Below are 25,708 nucleotides of genomic sequence, written 5' to 3' on the forward strand. Positions count from 1 at the left end.
TATTTGAAATTTCTTAGATTCAAAATTTGCGCATTCAGAATTTGCTTAGATTTGAAATTTTCCAAAATTTAAAATTTGCTTAACTTTGAAATTTGCTCAAATTTGAAATTTTCTCGAATTTATTTATTTTAAAATTGAAAGAAAAATCAGAAAAATAAAAAACCAGAGAAACTGCCGAAGAAAAAGTAAAGAACTGAAAGTTTGCAAAACCGTAGAAATCCACTCTCCTGTTAATGGGCTTGCCCGAAAAGCGATCACACGCTTGCGTAAGCTATTAACGCACGCAGCTGGTGGGAAATAGGTGATCCCTATTCCCCGCTTAATGCGGGAGCGAGCGGGTGCTCCGCTCAGAGCGGGATAGATCTGGGCCGGCCCATTAGCAAGGGCAGCGTCTTCTTTTGTTTTTCTTCTTCAGTTTTCTTTGTTTGTTTTGATTTTTATCTGGTTTTGCTGGTTTCTTTCCTCTCATTTCTGGTTTTTCCGAATGATTTTTTCTAAACTTTTTTAGAATTTGAACATTTTTAAATTTTGAACTTTTTTAGAATTTGAACACTTTTTATTTTGAAATTTTTTTGAGTTTGAACATTTTCAGGTTTGATCTTTAGTGAAATTTGAACAATGTTTATTCTGAACATTTTTAATTTGGAACTTTTCATATTCAAATTTTGTTTTCTTTTTAAATTTGTTCTATTTTGAAAATTGTTCGTTTTTAAAAATCGTTCGATTTTGAATTTTTTTGGTTTATAATTTGTATAGATTTTGATTTTTTTTCGATTTTGAATTTATGCAAATTTTGAAAACCGAAGCAAATGCGCAACTTAAAGTTTCGGTCACGAATGAAACAGAAGGAGAAAAGATCGACATTATAAATGGGCCTGGCCCAGCTTAGTTTTCCACAATGTTCCGTTAATATATAAAGCGGTGAATAGGCCCACCCTGGGAAATAGGTTTTCCACAATGTTCCGTTAATATATATCTCTACTGGCTGGCCTGATTTAGTGATTTTTAACCTCAGGCCCATGAAAATCTTTTGACGTACCAGGCGAAGTCATCGCGTCCGTGCTCCTCGCCCTCCGTTTCAAATTTCCATTTCAAATCTCACTGCCCCCATCCGCCTCTTCTCCCCCTCTTCAACCCTTTCCACTTCCACCAATCTCTCCCCGGGATCCCGGACCACTCCCCAAACCCTCAAACCGCGGCGGCGGAGGCGGAGTCGGCCGGCACCGAGCGCGCGCTCCCGGTAGGATTCCTCGCCGCCATGGGCTGCTTCCTCTCCTGCTTCCGCGGCCGCCCCGGCAGCGCGTCCGGCGACGGCCTCCAGGTACGCCTACACCCCTGCGAGTAAGTTTAAACCCCTCGTTCTCGATCCGCACGGCCATGATCTGTTCCCGCTGGTCCAGGACCCGCTCGTGCGCGAGAGCAGGCTCGGGGACGCCTTCCTGGACGACCGCGACCACGACGCACCAAGTGGGTTCTGAATTTTGTTTTTCCCCGGCCGATCCAACCGGATTCGATGTGCTCGTGGACTGATTTCTTGGTTTTGGTTTGCGGCATGGCTTGTTGTTTCAGAACTTGAAGCGGGCGGAAAACTGAAGGAGGATTTGGGGAACGGCGGAGTCCTCGACGACGAACTCAGGCGAGAGGTACCTGCAAGGCGTTACTCTGTTTCCTTGCTTGTTGTTACTGTGTGCAGCTCCGTCGGCATTCGGACCGTATTGAATTAGTTGATGCGTAGATTAATTTTGTGCTGTTCCGTTTGTCACGTCTGCATATACTGTCCATGTGGCGGTCTTCGTGGACTGATCAGAATGTGGGTGTTGTAGCCTAGATGGATTGTTCCCGATCTTGTATTATTGGTTGTCATGTCTTCTGCGGTTGCCAAGCTGACCTATTTAGTCTAATAATGTGAAGTGTGCGGCCCTAGCAGTACTATGTGGACAAGCTATATCTTCTACTGTCATGCTTTTCTTTGGCAGTGGGGGTTTTATGCAGAAATGGGCTCTTTGTGTAGTTTAAGTTTTAAATCCAAAAGTTCAACTCCTCAATATACCATGTCAACTGGATGTTCATTTTGTCCTGTGTGCCAAGGCTTATGCTCTAGATTGACCGGTGGGAATATTACGGTTTAGTAGAATGTATAATGCATGCAGCCCCGGCAACAAAATAAAACAATCTGTATTTTCAATACTTCTGAACTTTTTAGCTTGTGGAGACGCATCTGGTGATTGACTGAAAAGAATACTGCTTATAGTGTAAACACCCCAGCCCTTTGTCTCTGTGTAGACCATATTGTCGGCAGGGAGTAGTTACAATTGAATTGGTTGATGCATATAATTTGAACTGCTCTATTTGTCACATCTACACTGCTGATGTAGTCATCATCGATAGTCTATAGGTGTTGTAGTCTAGATGGATTATTCTTTTTTTTCGAGAAAATGCAAAGGACTCTTTGCGTTTCATTTCATTGAAAAGATAAGAGGGAAATAGTTTACAAGCCTCCTAGGAGGTAGATTACAGATTCTAACCAAAAAGCCTAGTGTACATCCCAGGTTGTTGGCAACACCACGCCAAGGCCAGTGGGCGCCTGCGTGTGCCCACAGCTTAGCTTCATTCTGGATGTCACGCATCAGGTCGGTGACAGAGGGCCGTCCCCGTTCAAAAACGCAGATGGACTATTCTCTATCTCGTGTTATTATGGGTTATGTCTACATGAACTTTGTAGTTAAAAGGGAGTTCTGTAATTTGCCAAGGGGAACCATGTAGCAGAATGTAAAGTTTGCAGCTCAATGTTATGTCCAAAGTTTACATTTTTCTCCTTTCATCTTTTCTTTGGTTATGGGGGTATATGAGTATATGAAAATTGTCTGTTTGTGCATTTTAAGTTTAAATAACGTTTTGACCCCTGAATATTCCATGTTCGCTGGATTTAATTTTGCAACGTGTGCCAACGCCTGTACTCTGCATTGATCTGTGGATTTAACTGGATGTTCATTTTGTCCTGTGTGCCAAGGCTTATGCTCTAGATTGATCAGTGGGAATATTACTGTTTAGTACAATGTATAATGCATGCAGCCCCGGCAACAAAAATAAAAAAATCTGTATTTTCAATACTTCTGAACTTTTTAGCCTGTGGACACGCATCTGGTGATTGACTGAAAATTGAATTAGTTGATGCATATAATTTGAACTGCTCTATTTGTCACATCTACACTGTTGATGTGGTCTTCATCGATAGTCCGTAGGTGTTGTAGCCTAGATGGATTATTCTCTGTCTCGTGTTATTAACTTATTATGGGTTATGTCTAGATGAACTTTGTAGTTAGAAGGGAGTTCTGTAATTGCCAAGGGGAACCATGTAGCAGAATGTAAAGTTTGCAGCTCAATGTTATGTCCACAGTTTGTATTTTTCTCCTTTCATCTTTTCTTTGGTTATGGGGGGTATATGAGTATATGACAATTTTATGTTGGTGCATTTTAAGTTTTAACTAACGTTTTGACCCCCGAATATTCAATATTCCATGTTCACTGGATTTTATTTTGCCATGTGTGCCAACGCCTGTACTCTGCATTGTTCTGTGAGAACTATTTTCTGTTCAGTAGAATGTAGTATAAAGTATGACATGGCAACAACAACAAAAAACTATCTGCCTTTAAATACTGTTTTACTTTTTGGCTTCTGGAGACACATGCAATAATTGTCTGAAAAAACATGCAACTTATAGTTTAAACCCTACAACCCGTTGTTTAGACCATGTTCACTGGATGTGTCATAAAAAAAATACCGCCACAAGCACACTGAAAATTTTGCAGATGCGTTTTTCTATTTGCTAAAGCCTATGTGCACTGTCAAGATTAAATCACAAACTTCTAGTTCTTAACACCTTTTGAATTTTCTGACTTTGCTAAATTCTAATACAGGGTATGGTGTCCAGTGCATTACTTTGTAAATTTTTTTTGTACGTATGATATGAGTAGTTCATAATAGTACGATGATCAGGCAGGATTCTAATCCTCAGATATAGGCTATGTCTTACTCGCTGTGAGCTTTCGACATACACTTTTTCAACTGATTACCTTGGAAAAGTTCTGTAATACTCATTTGTTGGGTGTTTCTAGGTTTATGCCTGCATTGCCTTGTCATTTGTTGGGTGTTTCTGGGTTTATGCCTGCCCTGCCTAGTCAATGTTACACTTTGCCTTTGCAAGTCTGTTTTAGCAGACATGCTCTGTTCCAACTGATTTCCTTGGAAAAGTTCTGTAGTACTCATTTGCTGGGTGTTTCTAGGTTTATGCCTGCACTGCATAGTCAATGTTACACTTCGCCTTTGCAAGTCTGTTTTATCTTATGAAACTTAGTACTCTACATTAACAAATTCCATATCTGTTCAAATTGCTTTGAGATGATTTTTCATGGAATTCTACTATAACCAGGCAAATTATCTGAAATCATGTGGCGCAATATCAGAAACCCCTCCAGAAATTCTGAAAGTATCAAATCAACCCAAAGCAGATGATAGTAAAGAGGTAACGATTGTGTTTTGTGATCTTCTTTTCGTGCAATTCGCTGCCTGACATTGTTGTTTGACAACACAGTGCGATGCCACACCCAATAATGCACAGGATATTAAAGGGATAACGGAGGTATCTGAAGATAAAGATTATATATATGAAGAGTAAAGACCTAACCCTTATCTTCGTGAATGTTGCGATTGTATAAGATAGTGTCGTTAGTCATTACTAGCCACAAAGTTAACTCTTTGTCTCTTCATATAGGTTCAATTGTGATGGGCATGGTGCAGTGAGTCATGACCAGAACACTGATGAAGGTGCTGATGATGTTAGTGGGGTTGAATATAAAGATAACTCACCTGAAGGGTAAGAGCCTCTATCTTCGTGAATGTTCCTAACCTGTAAACTACTGCCATTACTTTGGTTAACTCGTCAAAAAACATAACCCTTCGTCTCTTCTATTATAGGTTCAACTGTGATGGGCATGGTGAATTGAGTCATGACCAGAACACTGATGAAGGTGCTGATGATGTTAGCGGGGTTGAATCAGAGTCTGCATCATTGTTACAGGATAAGTCTTCATGCCGGAACATCACCAACCAGAACCTTGATTCTAGCGACTCGCCTTTCCCTACTCCTTTGGTTCTCAGAGGTGACATTCAGACTCCTGGAACAATGTTTACAGCATACCAGCAGAATGTTAAGACTGGAAAGCGTGGGAGGACAGGCAAACAGTTCATCTACCCTGTTCTGAGACCTATCGAGAACAAACTAGAATGGATGGAACTGAGAGACGAGTCTTCACCTATGATTGCATCCCATCCTCCGAAAAGAAGGTACTTGTGTGAAGATTCTACTGAGAAACCTCAGCAAGCTTTACCAAGCTCGGTGAGCCCAGACACGGAGCTACCAGAATCTGCACTGTTTTCATTCCATGCCAAAAGTAAAGGGCAAGCTGAAGAGGTGACATCACCAGAGGAACACAACCAGAATGGCAGCCAACAGATTCTGGATGGTGGCATTGGAGAGCTCGTGAAAATTAGTAGTTCATACAACGAGAAGCATGGCGTGGCTAGTCTGTCCTCTTGGCTCAAGACTTCATCTGCAGAAGGTAGTGAGAGCCATAGTGGAATTGGTGGCGACTTCGGAAAGCTGCCGGGCTTCGGGAGGATCGGCGATATCACGGAGGTGCCGATCTTTGTGGCTTCTGGGCTGAACTGGAACGATGACAATCCTACTCCCATGTTGCCGAAGCCGGTGTGGGATGGGAATGGGATTCCAAACACAACCACCAAGTATAAGGAGGTATATTTTCTTTCTAAATATTTCCCTCGACCATAGTTATATGTGTCGCTTACTCTAGTACGAACTTTGCTGTTATTAGGACCAGAAAGTGAATTGGCATGCCACACCGTTTGAGGAAAGGCTGATGAAAGTTTTATCCGATGAGAAACCGAAGCATGAAAGGTACGTACCCTGCATTTTTTCCCTTCCTGCAAACGCTTTCACCAGATACCACAGAATTAACATTCACATCATGAATAATTGACAACTGTACCAGGAAGATCAGTGGCAAGCTGATCCACCTCGAGGAAGACGCAATGGAGAGCCTTGCAACTGCTTCCTCGTGATCGATGGCCTGGGAAATGGTCCAGATGTTGGCCAATCCGACATGAGCCCCCCTTAGCTGCTGGTCCTGTCAACTGTCTACCATTTGCAGACTGGGTGTCTGAAGCTGAACTAAAATTCCCATCTCAAGTGAAGCTTTTGTTTGCGCCCCAATGCAACTTTACACTGTAAAAATACATGATATGCGCCGCTGCTGTGATTATGCGATCATCATCACCTGCTGATTGATGATGCTGGTATATCAATAAAAATAAGAAAACATTGCTTCATGCCCTGCTTGTACTGTGATGTTGGGTCTGTCCCAAACAGCAACGGTGGTTGCCGTTTACAGTTTTCCAATAGATCAGTTTTGAAAGTGTTGCAGAGAATATGCTTTGGCCTCGCTCTGTTGGATCATGGACCAGTATCCCGATCCCATCAATACATGTGACCCACTGAAGGCCCAGATAGACAGGGAAGAGTTTCTACGACGTTTAACACGGTAAGATTTGTGCCGCATGTGATGTGAGATGCTGGATCCGTCTGGGATGGACATCGGTGGAAGGAAGCAAACAATGGTGTGGGGAGCTACCAGGGAATCAAACCCCAATTCCCAAACTGGAAAGAATGGCGCAGGCACTGTAAAACCCTGACACGATGAAAACAAAACGAGATCAACTCATCAAACAGGCAGGACAAAGAGACAAAGATGCAAGCCAGATGCCCAGATCCATGCCCCGGCAGCCGATTAAAAGAGCACTAATCTATGGCTCAAATGGGTCATATGGTAGAGGCCCCTCACGCAGGTGGAGGTTCACGGGTACGACGACTGTTTGGCACGCCCACGCGCGCTTGCCTGTCTGTCTCCCTGTCTGACTCGCTCCGGCAGGCATGATGGCCTGCATCTGCATGCACTGTAGCCGCTGATTCTCGGCGACCACACGCCCCACCACAAACTTGCGTGGTCGATCGGTTCGTATTGGATCGATCGTTATCGTGGAATGTAATTACTCTTTGATATATGTATAGTTCACCATGGTAGCTTGAGATCTTGTCATTTGGGTCTAGTGTAGCTCTTGGTGTCCTGCTTGTTAGAGCAATATGCTTGTTGTATTATCAGGGGGCCAAAGGCCACAATATATAGTACATGTACAGGTGCATATATGCAGAAAGCCCCATAACATATGGGGAAACTACAATAGACAAATATATACATCTAACACCCCCCCTCAAACTCATGGTGGATCCACAACACTGAGTTTGGAGAGTAAGAAATCATGCTGCGCTCGAGTCACATTGCCTTCGTAAAGAAATCCGCCAACTGCAAATCGAAGGCACATAATGAACCGCAACAACATCATCCTGCACTCTGTGCACGTGTGTAAAAAGCATCAACACCGATATGCTTGGTCAGCTCATGCTTGACCGGATCACGTGCAATACGATAGCACCTGTCTTGTCGGACAAAAGCGGAGTGGGTGTCGTAACAGAGACCCCAAAATCTGCAAGCAACCACCGTAACCAAGTCACCTCGGCAATCAACAAAGCCATAGCCCGCAACTCGGCCTCAACACTCGAACGAGAAGCTGCGACCTGTTTCTTCGTCTTCCAAGCAACAAGCGAACCACCAAGAAACACACGAGTAAGCGAAAGCGAACGACGATCGCATAGGATCACTCGCCCACGTAGCATCCAGAATAGCACTCGGAGGCTGGAGAGAGCTGGAACGGGGAAAGAAAAGGCGACGAGTGATCGTGCCACGAAGATAACGAAGAACACGAAGGAGATGACTATAGTGAACAGTGGTAGGAGCTGAGACAACCGACTCGAGAATATGAACAGGATAAGAAATATCGGGACGAGTGACGAGCAAGATAAACAAGACTCCCAACAAGATGGCGATAACGAGTGGGATCGGGAAGAGGATCACCATCGGTAGGACGAAGCTTAACATTAAGCTCCATAGGAGTATCGACCGTGCGCTCATCCCCAAGAGCGGCACGAACAAGAAGATCCTGAATGTACTTTTCTCGAGAGATAGAAAAGCCATCGAAGTGGAGGAAACCTCAATGCCAAGAAAATAGCGAAGAGGACCAAGATCGGTCATAAGAAGCTGATCGCGAAGACGAGCCTTGACAAAGGCAATATACTCGGGATCATCACCGGTAATGATCATATCATCAACATAGAGAAGAAGAAGAGTACGTCCACGAGGAGAAGTGTGAACGAAAAGTGCGGGATCATGAAGACTAGGAGAGAAACCAGCGGCGAGTCACCACGAGGCGAAGCGCTCAAACCGGGCACGAGGGGCCTGTTTGAGACCATAGAGAGAACGTCGGAGACGACAAACCATCCCATCGGGAACGGAATACCCGGGAGGAGGCTGCATGTAAACCTCCTCACTCAACTCGCCATTAAGAAAAGCATTCGAACATCAAGGCTGGGAGACGGACCGGCGGCGAACGAAACAACGGCAAGAAGGGTACGCACGGTAGTCATATGAGCCACGGGGGCAAAAGTCTCATCATAGTCACGGCCGTGCTCCCGCTGAAAACCACGAGCCACAAGACGTGCTTTATAGCGCTCAAGAGATCCATCGGAGCGAGTCTTAATTTTATAGACCCACTTACACGTGATAGGACGAACACCGGAAGGGGAGAAACAAGATCCCAAGTGCCGGTGCGCTCAAGCGCGGCGATCTCCTCGGCCATGGCAAGGCTGCCATTCGGGATGACGCTCGGCATCCCGATAAGAAGTCGGCTCGGAAACGACGGAGAGACCATGCCGACTAGGAGAGTAACGAGCCGGGGCACGACGGCCGACGGACAGGCCGGGAAGGGGAAGATCATCAGCGGAGGACAACTCATCAGAAGAAGAGGAAGAAGGGACAGCATCGGAAGGATCCGAAGCCGGAGAACGAGGAGTACTAGGTGGACTAGACGGACGAGAGGATGTCGCCGAAGGGGGCGCATCAGAAGTAGGAGGGGGAGGAGAAGGGACAACAGGGGGTGCATCCGGAAAAAGAAGAAAAGAGATATCATCCACCGGGTAAGTACCTGAGGTGGGGCGAGGATAGAAGGGACGCGTCTCATCAAACGTGACGTCACGAGAGATGCGCATCCGACGACCAACGGGGTCCCAACAGCGATAGCCCTTATGCTCATCACGCGTATCCGAGAAAAACACACTCAACGGACTGAGCGGTTAGTTTGGTGCGTTCACGAGGAGGCGGAAGGACATAGCGGACGCAACCAAATGAACGGAGAGTCGAGTAGTCCGGAGAACCACCGGAGAGACGCTCGAGAGGAATGCCACCCTGTAGAGCGGCGGAAGGCTGAATGTTAATGAGGTGGGCCGACGTAGCAACAGCCTCAGCCCAGAAATGTGGCGGAAGAGAAGAAGCAATCATCATAGCACGGGTGGTCTCAAGAAGATGACGATGCTTATGCTCGGCGACGCCATGTTGAGCATGCGCGCCGGGACAAGAAAGCCGAGCGAGGGTGCCCTCCTCGGCAAGGACACCACGAAGGTCGCTGGGAGATATACTCACCAGCGAGAATCAGCACGGAACACGCGAATGTGTGAGGAATGCGAGTGCGGACCATGGCCGCAAAACGCCGATAAATAGAGAGCACCTCACTGCGAGAGTGCATGAAAAACACCCGGGTGTACGCGTGAAAAATCATCAATGAATAAGATATAGTATCGATGGCCCCCTTTCGAAGCGAAGGGAGCCGGACCCCAAACATCCGAATGGACTAAATCGAACGGTCGGCGAGAGACAGACACACTAGTAGGATAGGGAAGGCTGAATCTGTTTGCCTAACCTACAACCACGACGAGTGTAACGACCCATCTCCGAGAGACGGACCCCGAAGGCCACGATGAACCAAAGACGATAGGCGAGAGTCACAAAGATGACCAAGCCGATGATGCCACTCGCTGAAAAGAGCCGGTGACAGAGGCAACAACCGGAGGAGAACTGCGAGATGAAGTGGCAGCGGAAGGAACACGAAGCCGGTCTAACTCCCAAAGCCCCGGAGACCGACGGCTACGAGGGCCGGCTCCAACCCGGGGCACGTGTGCGACGATCCCGAACCGCACAAGACTCGGCGTCAAGAATGACGCGACAACCAGAATCGGTGAGCTGGCTAGCAGAGAAAAGGTTCATCGAAGGCGAGGAACATGAGAAACATCGGGGACAGAGAAAGAGGGAGTAGAAAGGGTGCCTGTACTAGAAACGGGAATAGAGGTACCATCGGCCGTGACAACACGGACAGGAGAAATAAGAGACCGAAGAGCGAGACAAGATAGAAGACTCGGAGGTCATATGAAAGGAAGCTCCGAATCCGGATACCACGGGGACGTACTGACTGTGTAGAAAGTGGTGGTCGCGCGGTGCCGGAAGAGCCGGTCACGGAACCGGCGGCGCCGGCGAGGAAGAGTGCGGAGTAGCGAGCGGACCACGAAGACCCACGAGAATGTCCCGATCGAGAGTGCAACCGCGAGAAGATCCCGAAGAGCCGGCCTGGCGACGATCCCGGAGCTGGCGACGTAAGCTGGGATCCCGCGTCCGGCGAGGTGGAGGAAGTGTGGCCAACCTTGCCACGGTAGGTGCAATGAGGACGAGGGCGGAGACTCGGACCGCGAGGCTGCCGACGTAAGCCGGAATCCCAAGCATCAAGCAGGCGGTGAAGCTGCGCTATCTCATGCGCAGAGAGGGCGCGGCCGGAGAGGTCGAAGTACAATCAGGTGCCGACGAGGAGCTATCATCCACACGCACGAGAGGCCACCAAAGGGGGTGACGGAGAGCAACACGCCGATGAAGACAGAGTCGGCAAAGCGCGGTCATAACCACGTGAAGAGGCCGCGAAAGTCGATGTAGAGCGGCATGCCGACGCAGACGGAGGCGACGAAGCGCGGCCAGAGCCGCGTGAAGAGGCCGCAAAAGTCGATGTAGAGCGGCAGGCCGACATAGACGAAATCGGTGAAGCGCGGGCAGAGCCGCGTAAAGAGGCCGCAAAAGTCGATGTAGAGCGGCATGCCGACATAGACGAAGTCGGCGAAGCGCGGGCAGAGCCGCGTAAAGAGGCCGCAAAAGTCGATGTAGAGCGGCAGGCCGAGGGAGACAAAATCGGCGAAGCACGGCCAGAGCCGCGGGAAGAGGCCGCGAAAGTCGGTGAAGAGCGGCGAGACGACGTAGACGGAGTCGGTGAAGCGCGGGCAGAGCCGCGTGAAGAGGCCGCAAGCGGCGACGAAGAATAGCTAGCAGTCATGCACGGAGGCAGCGGACAAATACCAAGTACCGAAGGTGGGCCCAAAGAAGGGGCGGGATCAGCGGAAGACATAGCTCTTTTTTTTTCTTTTTTTTTTTTGCTCTTTTTTTTTTTCTTCAAACGGAAGTCAACTGCAGGAGAGCCTGGACTCACGCAGACGAATCTCAGGAGACGCCGGACGGCCTCACGCACGCGGGCGGGCTCACGCGGACGAATCTCACGCGGGCAGCCGCACGAACGCGAGCGGGCGAGCCTCACGCGAGCGGGCGATCTCACGCGAGCGAGCTCACGCAGAGCGGGCGATCTCGTGCGGGAGAGCCTGGAATCGGGCGCCTGGGCGTCGGGGAACCGGCCGGGGAACGAACCAGCAGCTCGAGATCGAGCGGACGGACAGGCGACGGGAGCAGCACGGATCGGGAGCGACGGGGTCGGGCGGGCGTCGGGCGGGCCTCGCGCCGGGATCGGGAGAAGAGCAGCAGGTCGAGGACGAGGAGCAGACGAACGGGGAGCAGACGAACGGGCGACGTACGGAGAGGAACAAGCAACGTCGGCCGGGAAAACTAGAGGATCAATTTTTGCTCTGATACCATGTTAGAGCAATATGCTTGTTGTATTATCAGGGGGCCAAAGGCCACAATATATAGTACATGTACAGGTGCATATATGCAGAAAGCCCATAACATATGGGGAAACTACAATAGACAAATATATACATCTAACACTGCTCTCATGGCTCCTTCAATGCACCTTGCACACCATCTATTAATAATTGTTGTACTCCCTCCGTTTCACCAGAATTGTCTTAATTTTATCAAAATTTAGATTTATCTAGACACTATCTAGTAGGTAGATATATTTAAATTTTAATAAAGTTAACACAATTTTGATGGGATGGAGGAAGTATCTTTGCCTAAATATTTAGACGCATTTTAATGTCTGAATGCATCCGTATCTAACTAAAGTTACACCACATATAACATATTCTTGAAACAGATGACATAGCTTGCAAATTGCATCTGATCCAGCTGATCCCAAGCAAGACAAACCAAGATTGCAAGTGCTTAACCGGGCTACTAGATAGACCAGAACATGCGTTTGAGTCTCAACATGATGCCAAACGGTTTGTATCTAGCCACACATTGATTTGCAAAAGCGTCTGTCAAGTTTCTACCCGTGTCGCACTACTTGTTGTTGCCTGTCCGTAGCTAAGCTTTTTTTTTATAACTCTACTGTAGCACTATCCCAGAGACTAGCTAGTTAATTGACCACCAATTCAACTAGTATCAAGCGTACGTACATCCGTGACGTGCAAGTTGCAGTTGAAAAATCAGAAGATCTTGTGAAAGGCTTTATTTTTCTTTGCTAGGATTTGGGAGTCTGGCAAGTGCTAATTAACAGCGCAATCCAAAGTTCACAAGTGCATGTATACGTCAAATAAATACCTAGACACTCCCTTCATTTTCGCTGATTCAGTACAAGTTTATACCAAATCAGAACTTATATGGAACAAAGGGATTACAAAACACGATTCAACAAAGAGTTGTATTAATAAAGATGACACCACAAATATACTAAGAAAATCAATAACATGGGAGAAAACATATCTAGTAGGTCTACATAGGACCAAATTCAAGTGCAAATAAATTCAAGTGCAAATAAAGAGATGAAAAACACATAGGCCTTGACTGGGAAGGCCAACGACAACTCATGCACGGTGGTGCAGATGATGTAGCTGTACGCTAGAGTCAAAGAGGAAATAACCAAAGTGACGGATCGCGCCGAAACGCTCCCTAAAAAAACTTATAATTGATTGTAAAATTAATTATTAAAGTTAAAACACAAAAATGATAAATTGGCAACATGCACAGGAACGGAAGGAGCATTGGATAGGGGTTTACTCATGTCAAGTTCGTCAAGAAATTTTGATCAATTGCAACCTGCACGGAAAATGGCAAAATGTGTAACCTACAAATAGTGAAATGATTAAACCATGTAAATCACAACATGAGTAACTGCACTGACAAGATCCGCAACTTGTTGCTCAAGTATTTATTTGTGATTTTTGTACAAGTTGGAAATAATGATTTTTAATCAAAAATATAGGGATGATAAGTTTCCATAATATCCGCGCTTACATTTTAATAAGTATATTCTACAATTTAGAATAAAAATGGGCTCATTGTAGTGTTACACAAGGTTCCGATTTTTTTTGGAGCAACAGAGGAGCACCACCTTTTTAAATAGCATGCCAAAACCGTCGGAAGCGCAAAAACGAAGAAGCCCTAATCCGTCTCAGCCAGAAAAAAGAGGATTCCCCATTGTCAAGACTGATCTTTGTGGAAGCCTGAAAGACAACCATATCAGTATCATCACAGGGGAGCTTGGAGCCATCCTAGGTACGTTGTGGAACTGTCCATTGTAGCCAAGACCAACAAAGTCTAAGAGAGCGACCCAATCGCTTGAGGTCGGGCATCCCAAGGACACCCAGCTCCTTAGGCATGTAGTGTGTCTTCCAGTTAACCAGTGCGTGCTCTCCGGAGGTATGCTCATAATCATCACCCGCTCAGACGAAGTTCCTTGCGATATTATTGATTTTATCACAGTGGCCATGAGAACCTTTTTTGCCAGGGTGATCCTTCAAGAACGCGCAACGTTCTTCCAGATCCACCCCTCAAGCTTCCTTTGCTATCTTGTCAATGAGAGGCTGAAGACCAACCTTTTAAATTAAGGCAGTGGAAGTGAAGCGGAAGCCCCAAGTATATTCCAAGGGTAGTGGGGAAGGCCGATAGGACATCCACAAGATCAATATCGCCACAACGGACTGGAAAGACCTCAATTTGCGCCATGTTGGTGAAAATGAAACTTCCTTTTCCAAAATAATCCATGATGATCGAGATTGCATGTGGCTGATATTTGAGAGGGTTCAGAAAGATATCGGCATCATCAGTGTAGACAAATATTCTACATCGAGTCGTCCGTGAGCGGATAGGATTGAGGATGCCACGCTCACTGGCAAGTGAGAGGATGCACTGTATAGGGTCGATGGTGAGGATGATGAGCATGGGAGATAAGGGATCACCTTGACGTAAGCCGCGTGCATGCAAGAATGGGAGCCCCAATTCTCCATTGAGAAACACTTTGGAAGTGGCGGAAGCAAGGGAGAGGCACACCCAATGTTTCCAAATCTGGCCAAAACCAATCACCTGCCATGAACTTAAGCAAGTAGGCCTAGCCTAGAGAATCAAACACAATTTTGATATCGAGATTTAGGAAAAGGCTCTGAGTCTTCGAGGAATGCAATTCCCTAATAAGGTTTTGCACATGCAGGGAATTATTGGGAATGCTCCTCTTCTTCATGAATACGCTTTGGCATTTGGAGACAATGTCATGTAGAATGGGCGCAATCAGTAGTGGGCCTAAAATTTTCTAGGGAAACAAACCTATGATGCTACATTTTTTGTTGAAAAATCTGTAAAAAACATGCATCGCACCGCCGGCAAGCCTGGGCAGCCCAACATGGATGGTGCATTCTCCACTAGGCAGAAGCTGGTTTTCCAAGAGCTTGGAGAAGATCTTCAAAATATTTTGAATGAGGCTAATAGGCATGCATGTAGTCTCCCACATTGATGTGTTTTTCTTCTCCGGGATGAGAATGATGTTGGTCGAGTTTATCAGGTTAGTGCACCCTCTACATAGGTTGGCCAATTGAGAAAGCGCATATGGAGCCATCGGGGCCCAACACCTTGATCGAAGGAATCGAGAAAACAACCTCCTTGTTTTCATCTTCCTCAAAATAAGCGTCAAAATCAGAAAGGTCTCTAGCCGTATACTAGAGGCCATCCTAGTATAGGCTAAGATGCCCTAGTGCTTTGTTTCAAGATGGTCTTTGAAGTGCTGCAGCAATACCTCCTCTTTGTCTTTCATTGTAATAGCGGTGCCCGATTGAGAGGTGAGAGTCTAAATGTAGACCTTTCTTTTGCGTCCATTTTCTCTAGCACGAAAAAGCTTTGTGTTGGCGTCCCCCAAGTGGATCCAATTTAGCCTTGATCTTTGGCGAAGCTTTATCTTGTGAATGGCGAGCAAGCACAGGTAGGAAGACTTGAGCTGACGATGTAGAGTCCTCTCTTCCTCGGAAAGCAACCTCAATTCCTTAACCTGATCAAAGCTCTTTTGCCAAGGTTTCGAATAACGTTCATAAAAAGGTTAACTACTCCCTCCATATCACAAATAATTGAGAATTTGGCAGGCCTTCGATCAAACTTTTGAAATGTTGACTATGAGTATCATTTTAATTAGTTAGAGTTGGACTTTGAAAACCACATGCCTCGGAAATAAAATTTAAAATACCCCCATCCATGAAAGGATGTGGGAATGTCTAAATTTCAAACTTGCGACATCTTTTATAGATACATCAAAATTTAGATAAATTTACAATATGTTTTTATGAACATGTTCTCTATCCAAAACATCTTAATTTTCATTTTTTTTCTCAACCGGCGGCACCACCACCTTCTCTTCGTCTTGTCGCGGTCTCACTCACTGTACGCGTGCATGGCCGTGGCCGCCGTGGGGCCCACCCTTTTAACCGCGCCATTTACTCGCTCACCTAAATGCTTCCGACCGCAGCACCGCGCCATCCACTTCCACTTCCTGCTCCAAGCCCAAGAGCCGCGATGACGTCGCCGCCGCCGCCGCCATCCTCCTCCCTCCGCGAGCTGCTCGCGCGGGAGCGCTCCGAGTCCCAACACGCGCTCCCGTCGCCGCCGCGCCGCGCCCTGTCGAGCAGGCACGCGTCGCCACCTCCCCGCAGCGACAGCGACGCGGTGGGCGCCGTGGTGTCAATGCTGTCCGGGTACGCGGGGCGGTTCTCCAAGGACCCGGAGTTCCGGCGAGCGCTCCGGGAGAAGTGCGCCCCCTGGCTCGCCCCCGCGGCGTCGGCGGCGGAGCACGCCGTGCTGGCCGACCTCGAGCTCGCCATCGAGAGCGTCGAGCGCCTCGCCGACGCCGCCCCGTCCCCGCGCGAGTCCAAGATCCGCTCGCTGCGCAACTCCATCCGCCTCCTCGGCGTCGTCGCCTCGCTCCACGCCCCTCCCCACCCCACCGCCGCCGCCACCCCCGCCTACACCTGCGGGGTGCCCAACGCGCACCTCGCCGCGTGCGCGCAGCTCTACCTCGCCGTCGTCTACAGGATGGAGCGCGACTCCGACCTCGCCGCGCGCCACCTCCTGCAGGTCTTCGTCGAGGCGCCCCGTCTCGCCCGCCAGAGCCTCCTCCCGGACCTCTGGGCCCACGTCTTCCTGCCCCATCTGCTCCATCTCGAGGTCTGGCTCGCCGATGAATCCGAGCTCGCCGGCTGCGACGACGACGACGACGCCGCCGACGGTCGGGACAGCAGTAGGAGGAGGAGGACCCTGCAGAGGCTGTACGACGACCAGATGGACAGCGGCACGGCTCAGTTCGCAATGTACTACAAAGAGTGGCTCAAATGCGGCGCAGACACGCCGCCAGACGCCCCCTCCGTGCCGCTGCCTTCCTTGCCCGGGGAGTTCGACGATGGGGAGAAGCACTCGTTGTCGATGCGCACAAGCTCCATCAACAGAAACCTGTGCGTGGATGAACTGTCAAAAATGTTGCTGCTTAATTGTTTATCAGTAGTAAAGGCTGGAGAGTGTTAAGGCTATTTATGTTTAAATAAAAGTGTTAAGGCTATCTGGTTTTTTACAGGTACAATGCGGTTTTCGGCACCGCATTTGAGCAGGAAAATGTCAAGGATGTAAAGCTGCCTGATGAGGCTGGATTTGTTCTGGACATGGATGTGCAATTGGACGGAAATCCAGCTAGCTTCAACATGGAGAAGCTTGCTCATGTGAGTCCACAGTTCCTTCATTTCTCAGTTTCTCACTACATATGGTGATTAGCCATGTACTTCATAACGGTGTAAGTTTGTGTGCGTGTCTCGGATTTGGACTACCGGTATTGGTTTCGACAAGAGACAAATTATGAACACTCATTGCAGCCGTGGTAATCACGATAGACAGCCGTGTTTGTGTCCCAGGGAAGCATCTTCATGGTGTGGGGACTAGAGGATTTTGGCTGCATTGCAATAGCATTTCCTGTAACTAGGAGCTGGCTTTTGGATGCCAGCTAACTGAAGAACATAGCAATATCATTTCCATAATCTATAAAGTACTCCAAATTAGCAAAAATTCATCTCTAGGTTCAGAGTGCACCATAATACAGCGCAGCCCAGAATATTATTACTGTTATTGGTGTCTGGTAAATACTTTTTGTACATCTTCCTGCTCATCTTGCTGTGTTTACTCGCTTAATTCTCGAGTTCATTTTTTCACATGCATGTTACTTTCATGTTGCTATGGCTGAAATCTTTCCAGCATAGCACTTCCAGTCTCTTGAGAGTGAGGGAGTGAGCTGCATTTTTTCTAGTATTGCAAGAGTTAAACCAGCAAGCATGGATTTCAGCTTTTATTCCTTTTGCTGTAAAATTGCACTTGGCTTATCTGCCAATGGCAATTTCTGTAATGCGGCCCCTATGGTTCCATTGCCATCCAATATATACTCACAATCTTTCATTATCTCCACAAAAAAGGGGAAAAATTTCCGTTAATTTTGAAATGTATTGAAGATGAAAAGAAATCCGTTTCTAGGTTAGTTACAGCTGAGAAAATTTAGTTCCTAGAATATTTGTATCTTTACACCCTCATAGTAGTTAACGTAATATGCCGGTCAAGGGTGACCGAAAACTGGCATGATGGAACTGAGATTCCAAACATGAACCATTTTGATACACTTGGAAAGGTGTTGAAGGGACATGCATGCCTGGTGCATATACCCTTCTTTTTTAACATTAAAGTTTGAAGCATGCCAAATTGCACTGTTGATTTCTCACAGAAGCTGAATTGTGTAATCTGCAATATATATATTTAAAGTTACTTAACTTATGCTGTTTTGAGTAGACAGAGAAACATTGGGCTACAAGAAAAGTGTTCCAGCATTTCGAAAGAAAGCACCACCCGAGAAACAGCACCGACCCCGCGCAAATCCTACTCGTTCCGATTGCTCCCTTGCCGTGGAGACCTAAGCAGGAATGTTATCAGTCACCCTAAGGTCCCAAAGAAAGGCATTGTCTCTGTCGAAAAAGAGCTAGACGGCAGTGAGGTAGCAGTGACTTTAGGACGAGCAGTTTCCATTGTATCGAATTCAGACAGTCTTACTCAGTGCGAGTATGCTGTGCATGAAATTGCCAGAGCATGTTCAAATCTAGGAGGGGTCCTAATCTTGGAACTTGGCTGGCATGTCCCTCTTTTATTCAAGGCCTTCTCGAGGTTACATTCACTTCCAATGATGACGCGGTACTTGAGTCAGCAATCTTGATAATGGGAGAGTTGGTTTTGAAGAATGAGGTGAATAGGCAGATTCTGCTTAACGCAGATCCACAACTTGAGGTTTTCCTGAGACTTCTGACTCTGAGAAGTAACGGGTTGTTCCTCAAGGCAACTGCAGTGCTTTATTTGATGAAGCCAAGAGCTAAGCAGATGTTATCTATGGATTGGGTGCCACTAGTATTGCACATATTGGAGTGTGGGGATGAGGTGCAGGTTCTATCTTCCATGAAGTGTTCTCCAAAAATGGCTGCATTGTACTTCCTAGATCAGCTCCTTACGGGATTTGACATCGATAGAAATGTTGAGAATGCAAAGCAGATGGTTGCTCTAGGTGGTTTGGACCTGCTGATGTGCATACTTGAACTTGGAGATACCCGGGAAAGCAAAATCTGCATCTCACTGTTGACCACATGTATCCAAGCTGATGGCAGTTGTAGATACTACTTGGCTGATAATATGAAGAAGGAGCCTGTTGTCCAACTTCTTGTACGGAATCAGAAGACTAGTGCTGCTGCCCTGAACTTGATGAGCGAACTAACCTGCCTTAACAGGTAAGATTTCTCTACATTATTGATGAAATGTGTACTGTAAATTCTGAGAGGCACATCTAAACCATCCATTGAACTAAACTTACCATATTTTCTTTACATACAGAACAGCCCAGATGGTGGAGTTCCTGAAGGAGCTGAAAAATGGTGGCTGCTTAAATACGATGCAGATTCTGTTGGTGTATCTCCAGCAGGCTCCTCTTGTCCAACATCCATTAGCAGCTGTCATGCTACTTCAGCTTGATCTCCTGGTAACATCTTGAAAAACGAATCTTTGTTCCTTTGCTCACTCAAGCTTTTGTGCTTCTATACGATGCCCATATACCAGTTTTCTTGCAGGGAGATCCTTTGCAGTACAGTGTTTACCGAGAGGAAGCAATTGATGCTATCATAGCTGTTTTGGAGCATAGTTTACACAGCAGAAAGGTGCAACAACAGTGTGCTCGGGCTTTGTTGCTCCTGGCAGGGCGGTTTTCGTCCTCGGGAGAACCCATAGCGGAAGCTTGGCTGCTAAAGAGAGCAGGTGTAGATGGCTCCCTATCAGAATCCTTTAGAAGAACAGAGATATTCAAAAATAAGGGTGCACGAGCGGTAATCCTATAGAAACTACGCTGTATATTTGCCCTGTATCTGGGATTTGTGGGATATATAGTTCATTTTTTTTCTTACCTGGATGCTATCTTGATTCACAGGAAGAAGAGAAGGTAGTTGAAGAGCGGCTGAAGAAACTTGCCCTCGTGTTGCTAAACACCGGGAACAAACGGTTCCTCATTGCACTGTCGAACTGCATATCTGATGGAATCCCAACTTTGGTCCGGGCGTGCCTTGTAACCGTAACATGGATGAGCAGCTCCCTCTCGCCGTTGCATGGATGCAACACTTTCCAGCCTTTGGCGTGCTCCATTCTTGCACCTAAGCTTCTAGATAGGTTAAGCTATGATAGGGTTTTGGAAGAGAGGGTGCTTGCTTCGCTATCACTGTTGAACCTTGTGAGACATCCAGGTGCGTTTCTTTTTGCTGTCTTCAACATAATCTCGCAGTTAGTTTTAGTTAGTTTGGCAAGTACTACTGCATGCAGACTTTAGTTTGTAGCCAAGATATAAATGTGACTGTCTTGCACAATCTTGAAATCTCGTTTTCGAGGATGATAAATTTGGCAGACGGTATTTGTATTTGTTAGAACCAATTTCATGATTACTTCATCCATGCACGAGCTAACCAGTAGACCAAGCCAACGTTTTTCAATTTTGCGACTACTGTAGAAATACATGTTTTTTTTAAACAATATGCGCAATTGTTATGATCCCATGCAATGCCTTTTCTTGTGATTTACTAGGGTTTACCTAAGCATGTTAAAACAGCGATGCTTATCTTTCATATACGGAGAAATGTAATGGTTTTTCTGTTCCGTAGAAACGTAAATACAAAGTCCCATTCCCTGAATAGCTTAGCATTCGCTATTCTGCGCGAAGACTCGATGCTTTATCATTTTAATCTAACATCACTCCTGACAGAATGCTTGGAGAAGCTTTTTCCACTAAAGAAAGACATAACGGAGTCCTTGCGAGATCTCGCGGAGGTGACGTGGACCGCGAAAGAGCTCCTCTTCGCCTGCTGCAGACGACAAACAGATACCTGAAGAGGAACAGCTTCTTAGTGTTTCAGCGATGATGAACTGCATGCCAATATGAAAGAAGAAATGGTTGGCTACAACAAGTGTAATTGCGCTAATTGTTGTAAACATTTCTTTTCTTGATTTATAAAGCTCGGACTTATTTTCTTCAAAAAGAAATTTGTTCCTTTCTATGACTTTATTTAAAATTATATGTAGAGATGGCGGATGACTTTATTTAAAATCCTATGAGACCGCGGAGGAACAGATATGGATTGTTTAGTCGCAGAAGCACATGATTTAGAAAAGCCAGTTGTGTTGTGTATGATACAAAAATATATATCTGACTACCTATGCATCCTTCCGATCTCAGCATACGAGCGTCATCTCAAAAGCTCACATGACATTCAACCATTTAAAGTTTGAAAATAAAATTTTATCATCAAGAGTTCAACCTTTGTAACTTTTCATAAGAAAATATGAATATCTATGACCCTTGCGGAATCACAAAATGAGTAATCACGCAGACGTATCGTTCTCATATCTTACAAGAAATTGCAAGAGTGATGAGTTCTATGCATTCCACGTTCACATGATTCCCTTTCATAATTTTCAAACTTACCTGTTACTTTCTTCAGTAACAGTAAGTTTAGAATTGGGTTCATGTGTACCCAGTTCAATAAGATCCATTCTTTTTTATTTATTTAGATAACAGAAGAGTGTCGACCTCCGGATTTCCAGTTTGCCCGAATCTGAATGTGTATCAACTAACAAGTAACAACACGTTCAATCTCACTCTTCACTTCGATATTGTGATCTATGAGATGATAGGTAGTAGCACATCATACGTGTTGGGACAAACCACCAGCTGTTAATTTTGAATCCTTAACTATCTTTCAGTTTTGCGGAAAATGTGAAAAACAATGCCTTTTTTCGTGGGTGCAATGAATCCTCCTCGCACCTCTTTTTCCACCGTCCATTGGCCAGATATACTTGAAATGTGGTTAGCTGTACTTTTGGTTTCACTTTCCAATTTAAATCTGCTACCCGATGCATTTCGATCTGGCTGCAAGGTTTTAGAGGAAAAAAAAGAGAAATGCTTGCTGTGGGGATTGCATCTGTCCTTTGGAGTATCTGGAAAGTCATGAACTTGGCCCGTTTTGATAAAAGGTGGCTGATGAACCTTGTTTAGTTATTTTTAAAATTTGCTAGTACTATATTTTCAAATAATCTTCAAGATCACACGGAAAATTTAAAAAAAATCATGTTTTTGTCCACGCATCACATATTGTAAACTTAGAGGTACATTATGACACTGACAACGTTGCTATGCCGCCAGACACTGACAGTTTGGCCCGTGGGTACCTACCTGGCAATAAAATAAAAATGACAATCTGGGCCCACAAGTCAGTGCACGTGACCGCTTCGTGCACCTTCTCCGGTTCTCCCCATTGACTCACCGGCTTGTTCGTGTTTTCCCCTTCCCCAATTTCTTCCCTGCCTTCCGGTGGTCAGCTCGCCGTGGAGCGGAGCGATCTGCGTCGGACTACCGGAATCAACCCCATTTCTCCCCTCCTCCTGCCCCTCCGCGACAGATCGAGCCATTCACGCTTGCTGGATCGGGCCTCCCGGAGGAGCGGAGGAGGGAGAACGGCGGCCTTACGGAGAGAGAAAGCTGTGTTCTTGCGGCGGCGGCGGCGGAGGAGTAGCCGTTCTGGACGGCTGCATATACGGTTGGGTTCCGGAGGTGGGGCTGCAGGTTCTGTCGAGGTCAGGGCAAGAGCATCGATTCGGGGACAGCTGCGCACTGCAGGCTTCACACGGTAAAGCGTGCTAGTTTTCAGATTATCCAACTCCGTTTTGCTCATGAAAGATCTGCTCAGATTAGTTATGAAAATACACGACTTAATACCTGTGTTCTTAGTTTTCATTTATTTGTAGCTGGTACAGGTTCTACCAGATCTGAAGGTGTGAAAATACACACGCAGCTGACTTCACTGAGTAGATAGATAATACAGAACACTCTAGGGCCTTCTTGTCTGCGTCCTTCTTTGCTGATTCACAGGCACGTTTTTTGCAAGCTCTGTGTAACTACAAATTTGACGAATTTACGTAACCTGTGCACATTGTTTCTGGTGCTATAATTGGCTATTATTTCACTGTTAGGATAGTTTATCTGTGAGTTAACACAGTGAAGAAAAAGTTCTTTATCTAGCCACCTAGCAGTTTTTCAAGTTTCATGAAGTCTGGCAGTATAGTAACCTTGTTGAACTGTGCCTTTTCTTTTCATTTTTTGCAGCCCCTCTGGTGAAGCGTACACTAGATTGTTAGCAGAAGGGTTCAAGAAGTGTGCTTACATTAGTAACTGAATGACCGAGCTTGAAACCTGATTTACCCACTGCCCAGGAAGAGCCGGTGAAGCCATCCAAGCGTGCTTGGTTACTGATTCCACGAGATTGCAGCACAGCTTGTACTTGAACACAAAATCAAAGGACAATGTTGGTCCTGCACCACTGGCATTGGCAATGAGATATCCTGCTCCATTGGGTGATAAGAATTACCTGCTAGGATGAGAAGGAACTAAAGGACTGTTTCAATGAACATCTTACTAGAGCTTAAGCATCTCAAGCATATTAGCTTGCCGACGAGGCCTGTCATTTGCAAATGCCTTCTCATAGTGATTGGTCTTATTGTGTTGAGAGCAATTATCTCCCCTTTTCTTGCCATTAGCTCGTCTGAGAAGAGTTTTTACGAGTCAACAACCCTTGACTTGTTCCCTGGAGTGAGGAAAGACAAGTTTGTTGAGGTCCCACAGATTATATGGGGATTGAACAATCAGAAGATTGCATTTGCCAGGGCATGCTTGACAGCAAAATTCCTCAACCGGTCTCTGCTCATGCCAAGTCTGAGTGCTTCACTTTTCTACAAAGAGGTTGACTTGCTGAAGCCTATTGCTTTCGACAAGGTGTTTGACTTTAACAAGTTCAATGCTCGTTGTCATGGGTTTGTAAGGCTAGCTCGGTATTCACAAGTTCTGAATCATACAGAGCCTTTCAAACTCCAAAAGGGAAGTGGTAGGAGGTGGACAGTGGACAGAGACTTGGATCAACTCCAACAATCCAGATTGGGCGAGGCTGATGGCTCTGAAGTAATTCATGTCACTGGAAAACATCCTTTTCTGTGGCCTGACCATTGGCCTGTGAAAGACTATGCCAGGATCTTTGATTGCCTAACCTTAGCTCCTGAGATAGAAACTGAAGTAGTCAAGGTCATATCCAAGATCAAAGATGCAGGGAAAAAAGCAAGACATGAGGCTGCCATTTCTCATAATAAGAAGAGGATCGATAGTTCGACAAACCTTTCTGTGCAGTACATTGCTGTTCACATGAGAATAGAGAAAGATTGGATGATCCATTGCAAGAAGTGGGAGCAGCGGTCCAACTCAAAGGAAATCTGCAGCAGCAAAGGAGAGATCATTCATAAGGTCTCACAGATCACTGACCTTCGCCGTCCAGTTGTAGTTTATCTTGCAGTAGCCGACAGCCTTCTAGAAGATGATTCAGTAACCAGTGGTTGGAGAGTTGGCATGATTGCTTATGAGAAGAAGAAACTTGGAGTTACTGACATATATGATAGACAGCCTTATCTTATAAAATCTGCCATCGACTTTGAGGTATGCGCCAGAGCGGATGTGTTTGTTGGCAATAGCTTCTCAACATTTTCCAACCTTGTAGTTTTGTCTAGAACGGAAAGGCTATATAATCTTGGGAAGGCAAGCTCATGCGGCAAGGATGTTGGGCTGTCGTCCTATGCGTACAACATCATCGGAGATGATGGCGGGCCGCAGAGATGGATGACAGATATGTCGGACACAAGTCTTCAACGCATAAGTTACGGAACAAATAACGTCTCCTGCCACTGACCTTTGAGGCACACAACATCTGACGGAAACACAATCACACAGGGAAATAATTTTCGGCCGAATCTTGTCTAGAAAGGAGTAGGTACAGCAGCTCGACAGTACTTTCCATGCTAGAATCTGGACAGATCGCACTGCATGTTGCACTTAGGCAATGAGTTTGGCCAAGTATTGCCTGTGTACTTTGTGAGTGTGTACAAAAGTTGTTTCCTTAACAGCATCGTGCTGGACAGATTTTAGTTTAAGAGCTCGTTGTGTGGTACTAGTTACCACCCTGTTTGCATTCTGTTGTTTAGTGAGATCAGCTTGCTTCGCCCTGTCGAGAATTTCATGCTGGCACTATCACATAGAACATCTGTATGAGTCTATCCATTCATGTACGCTTGTTCCGACAAATGAAACTTCTTGATTCTGTAGCACTTTGTAATTTCCTCAAGAAAGATTCTTGTTTGAAGGCTTTCCTTCTCAACAAAACGCCTGCTCGGTGGAATCAGATACATCGTATATCGACCCCTATTGGGACAAGGAACTTTTGATGTGGGCAAAGTTCCAAGCTCCTGGGATTCACAACTTGACAAGGAACAAAAGGGGACGGTGGTTTCTGGGCACACAGCTGGTTCATCCAATACTAAGATAGCTACAGCCTACAGGTAGTAGTAATGCACTACATTTTTGTTCATATTGTATAAAACACAGCCGTTGCTTCACTCAAGACAGCCAGCAGCAGCATAATTCCCCTTACAAAAACACCGTCGCAAATTTTGGCCAATTAATGGCACGTCAAAAGTATTCCTGAGCCCAGATGAATGAAAACATGGCCTTTTTTGGTTAAAA

At 46.1% G+C, this 25,708-nt stretch overlaps 2 protein-coding genes and 1 pseudogene across 2 annotated transcripts; all 3 read left to right on the top strand.

Annotated features, from left to right (window-relative positions):
- Nucleotides 1–1,258: 1,258 nt before the first annotated feature.
- LOC124686482 (protein JASON-like) lies at nt 1,259–6,139 on the top strand. Its single transcript, XM_047220418.1, has 8 exons — nt 1,259–1,321; nt 1,401–1,467; nt 1,570–1,643; nt 4,431–4,523; nt 4,593–4,672; nt 4,976–5,813; nt 5,893–5,975; nt 6,070–6,139. The coding sequence occupies exons 1-8, from the start codon at nt 1,259–1,261 to the stop codon at nt 6,137–6,139; spliced, it is 1,368 nt and encodes a 455-aa protein (XP_047076374.1).
- Nucleotides 6,140–16,065: 9,926 nt separating this feature from the next.
- On the top strand, nt 16,066–21,107 carry LOC124686483 (annotated as a pseudogene).
- A 1,311-nt stretch (nt 21,108–22,418) lies between these two features.
- Nucleotides 22,419–25,293, top strand: LOC124691760 (O-fucosyltransferase 23). The gene is made up of 2 exons (XM_047225032.1): nt 22,419–22,778; nt 23,255–25,293. Exon 2 carries the CDS (start codon nt 23,552–23,554, stop codon nt 24,875–24,877), a length of 1,326 nt encoding a protein of 441 aa, XP_047080988.1. The 5' UTR covers nt 22,419–22,778; nt 23,255–23,551; the 3' UTR covers nt 24,878–25,293.
- Nucleotides 25,294–25,708: the final 415 nt, after the last annotated feature.

This window comes from Lolium rigidum, chromosome 2 (assembly GCF_022539505.1).
Source record: "Lolium rigidum isolate FL_2022 chromosome 2, APGP_CSIRO_Lrig_0.1, whole genome shotgun sequence".
Lineage (NCBI taxonomy): Eukaryota > Viridiplantae > Streptophyta > Magnoliopsida > Poales > Poaceae > Lolium > Lolium rigidum.